A 2,244-nucleotide genomic window follows, 5' to 3' on the forward strand; every position below is an offset into this window, starting at 1 on the left:
TTTTTGGATGACAAAATCTATTCTTTTTTTCACAATAATTTCTCCACCTAGATGTTTGGGAAAGTTGCCATGAGAGATAACAACCAGATCAACAGGAACAACAATTTCCAGACCTTTCCCCAGGCGGTGCTGTTGCTCTTCAGGTAACTGAGTCCCACACGGGGTGTGTCTCTCTCTAGCTTTGGGCTCCGGAGTGACAGAGGACACTTGTTATTAAAGCAGCCTGGCCTTTCCCTGTTGATCATGGTAGCTTTTTGTATGTGTTTTGTATTCTTAAACGGAGACGCTAGCATCTCAGTCACAGAGGACTTTTGCTGGCTTGTTGAAACTGCTGTGGTTATTGAGATCGTGGCTGGCTTAAGGTTTATCCATTTGGGAGTCAGTGGATCTACTTAGGCCGCCAGGAAAATGGCAGGCTATATGCTTACACGTGGGCGCATGCACTGAAGCAACCAGGAACATGGAATTTTAGCAGGAACATAGAGGCCTTTTGAATAGCTAGTGGGGAACTTCCTAGGATGTGGAACTTAAAATTTTATAGGATTGTTTTTAACCCCAGTTCAATAACTTTGTAAATAAGGTCCCTCAAAGTGAGAGAACTTTCTAGAAATCATACAAGTAATTCGTAACGACTCTAGTGACTGGATAGCAGCAAGTCATTTACAAGTTAGGTAGTTTCTTTGCTTTCAACAAAATCGAATGGGGACCTAATCAAATCATTAGATGTTAGGTCATTGAAAGATTTATAATCGTTAAAAATTTGTAATGTAAGGATTTAAAGAAGAGCAGACATGAAAATATCCATTTTTATAAGAAGAATTGATGTGCTTCTGTCAATCGATTGATATAAATCAAAGAGAATTATAGAGGGGCCTCCACTTACGGAGATAAAGTGCATTTGAAAATAAGTAGAAATTTTGTGTTTTCACTGGCTTTAATTCAAACTGGCTTTTCACCAAATTACTTAGGTTTTGCTCTAGTTCAAGAGCTTTTTACTTAAAATTTCTTAGAGGCTGAAGCCTCACATCCCCTCTTCCCCTACTAAAGCCCTTTCTTTGTTTAATCTAAAAAGGTGTGCGACAGGTGAGGCCTGGCAAGAGATCATGCTGGCCTGCCTCCCGGGGAAGCTCTGTGACCCCGAGTCGGACTACAGCCCTGGGGAGGAGTACACGTGTGGGAGCAACTTTGCCATTGTGTATTTCATCAGTTTTTACATGCTCTGTGCATTTCTGGTATGTGATCAGAAGCCTCTCCCTCTCAACTGACAGATGTTTGTGTTGCTCTGGGATTCAGATCAATGATTTCTGCCCCATCCCCTCGCTGAGGGCCAGTCTATGTTGAATACTCTAGATTTCACTTGGCAGTTGGATGATTTTGCTGATTCATCAAGTGTTACTAGCGCCTTTGTTGTAAGCAGCGGTTTGATGCTTCCTCACAGGCTTGGGGCAGCCACTACCACAGCTTCTTAGGGCTGCTGGTTCCTTTATAAAAATTTCAAAGCCACTTCACATAGCGGCGACTTATGAGTATGAGTTATTTGATGGCGATGAAGTTATAAAACTGCGGTGTGCTTTGTAAGTCCTGATAATGCATCCCCCTGCCCTCCCCTGGGACTGTACCAAAGCCATTTCGGAAAGAAGCTTGCCTTTTTCTTAAGCAGCCTCCAGAAGGAAAGTGTTTACAGTCTCTCTGGAGAAATGGGTTCAAATGTTTCATGACCCCGTGATTAGGAAGCATTTGCTAGGGTCTAGCCCATTCCATCCCACTACAGCTGAAGCTCCTTCCTTCTGATTTGCTTTCACAGATCATCAACCTGTTTGTGGCTGTCATCATGGACAACTTTGATTATCTGACTCGGGACTGGTCTATTCTGGGGCCTCACCATTTAGATGAATTCAAAAGAATATGGTCAGAATATGATCCCGAGGCAAAGTAGGTTGGAAAGGATTCTATCTGGTTTGTGTGGGCTGTTTCTGGAATGTTGGCCTTGGGTTTTGTGGAAGGTGGAGTGAACTGAAAGCTCAGGCCAGCCATGCCTACCTGGACCTCACGCTGTACTTTGTCTCCAGGGGAAGGATCAAGCACCTCGATGTGGTCACTCTGCTCCGCCGTATCCAGCCTCCCCTGGGGTTTGGGAAGTTATGTCCACACAGAGTAGCCTGTAAGGTAAGTGTCTTATAGGGACTCCTCGGTTCACTTAACAAACATTCTGCCAAACCTTCTGTCAGGCGCGGGGGATGCAGA

At 44.1% G+C, this 2,244-nt stretch overlaps 1 protein-coding gene across 1 annotated transcript; it reads left to right on the forward strand.

Moving 5' to 3' along the window:
* Nucleotides 1–55: 55 nt before the first annotated feature.
* LOC105310895 (voltage-dependent L-type calcium channel subunit alpha-1D-like) lies at nucleotides 56–2,166 on the forward strand (the record flags this gene model as incomplete). The annotated part of the gene is made up of 4 exons (XM_011386986.1): nucleotides 56–143; nucleotides 1,073–1,232; nucleotides 1,805–1,932; nucleotides 2,070–2,166. Coding segments are annotated over exons 1-4 (459 nt in total), but the record flags the coding sequence as incomplete, so codon positions are not given.
* Nucleotides 2,167–2,244: the final 78 nt, after the last annotated feature.

The sequence above is a fragment of the Pteropus vampyrus genome, unplaced genomic scaffold (genome assembly GCF_000151845.1).
Source record: "Pteropus vampyrus isolate Shadow unplaced genomic scaffold, Pvam_2.0 Scaffold15233, whole genome shotgun sequence".
Lineage (NCBI taxonomy): Eukaryota > Metazoa > Chordata > Mammalia > Chiroptera > Pteropodidae > Pteropus > Pteropus vampyrus.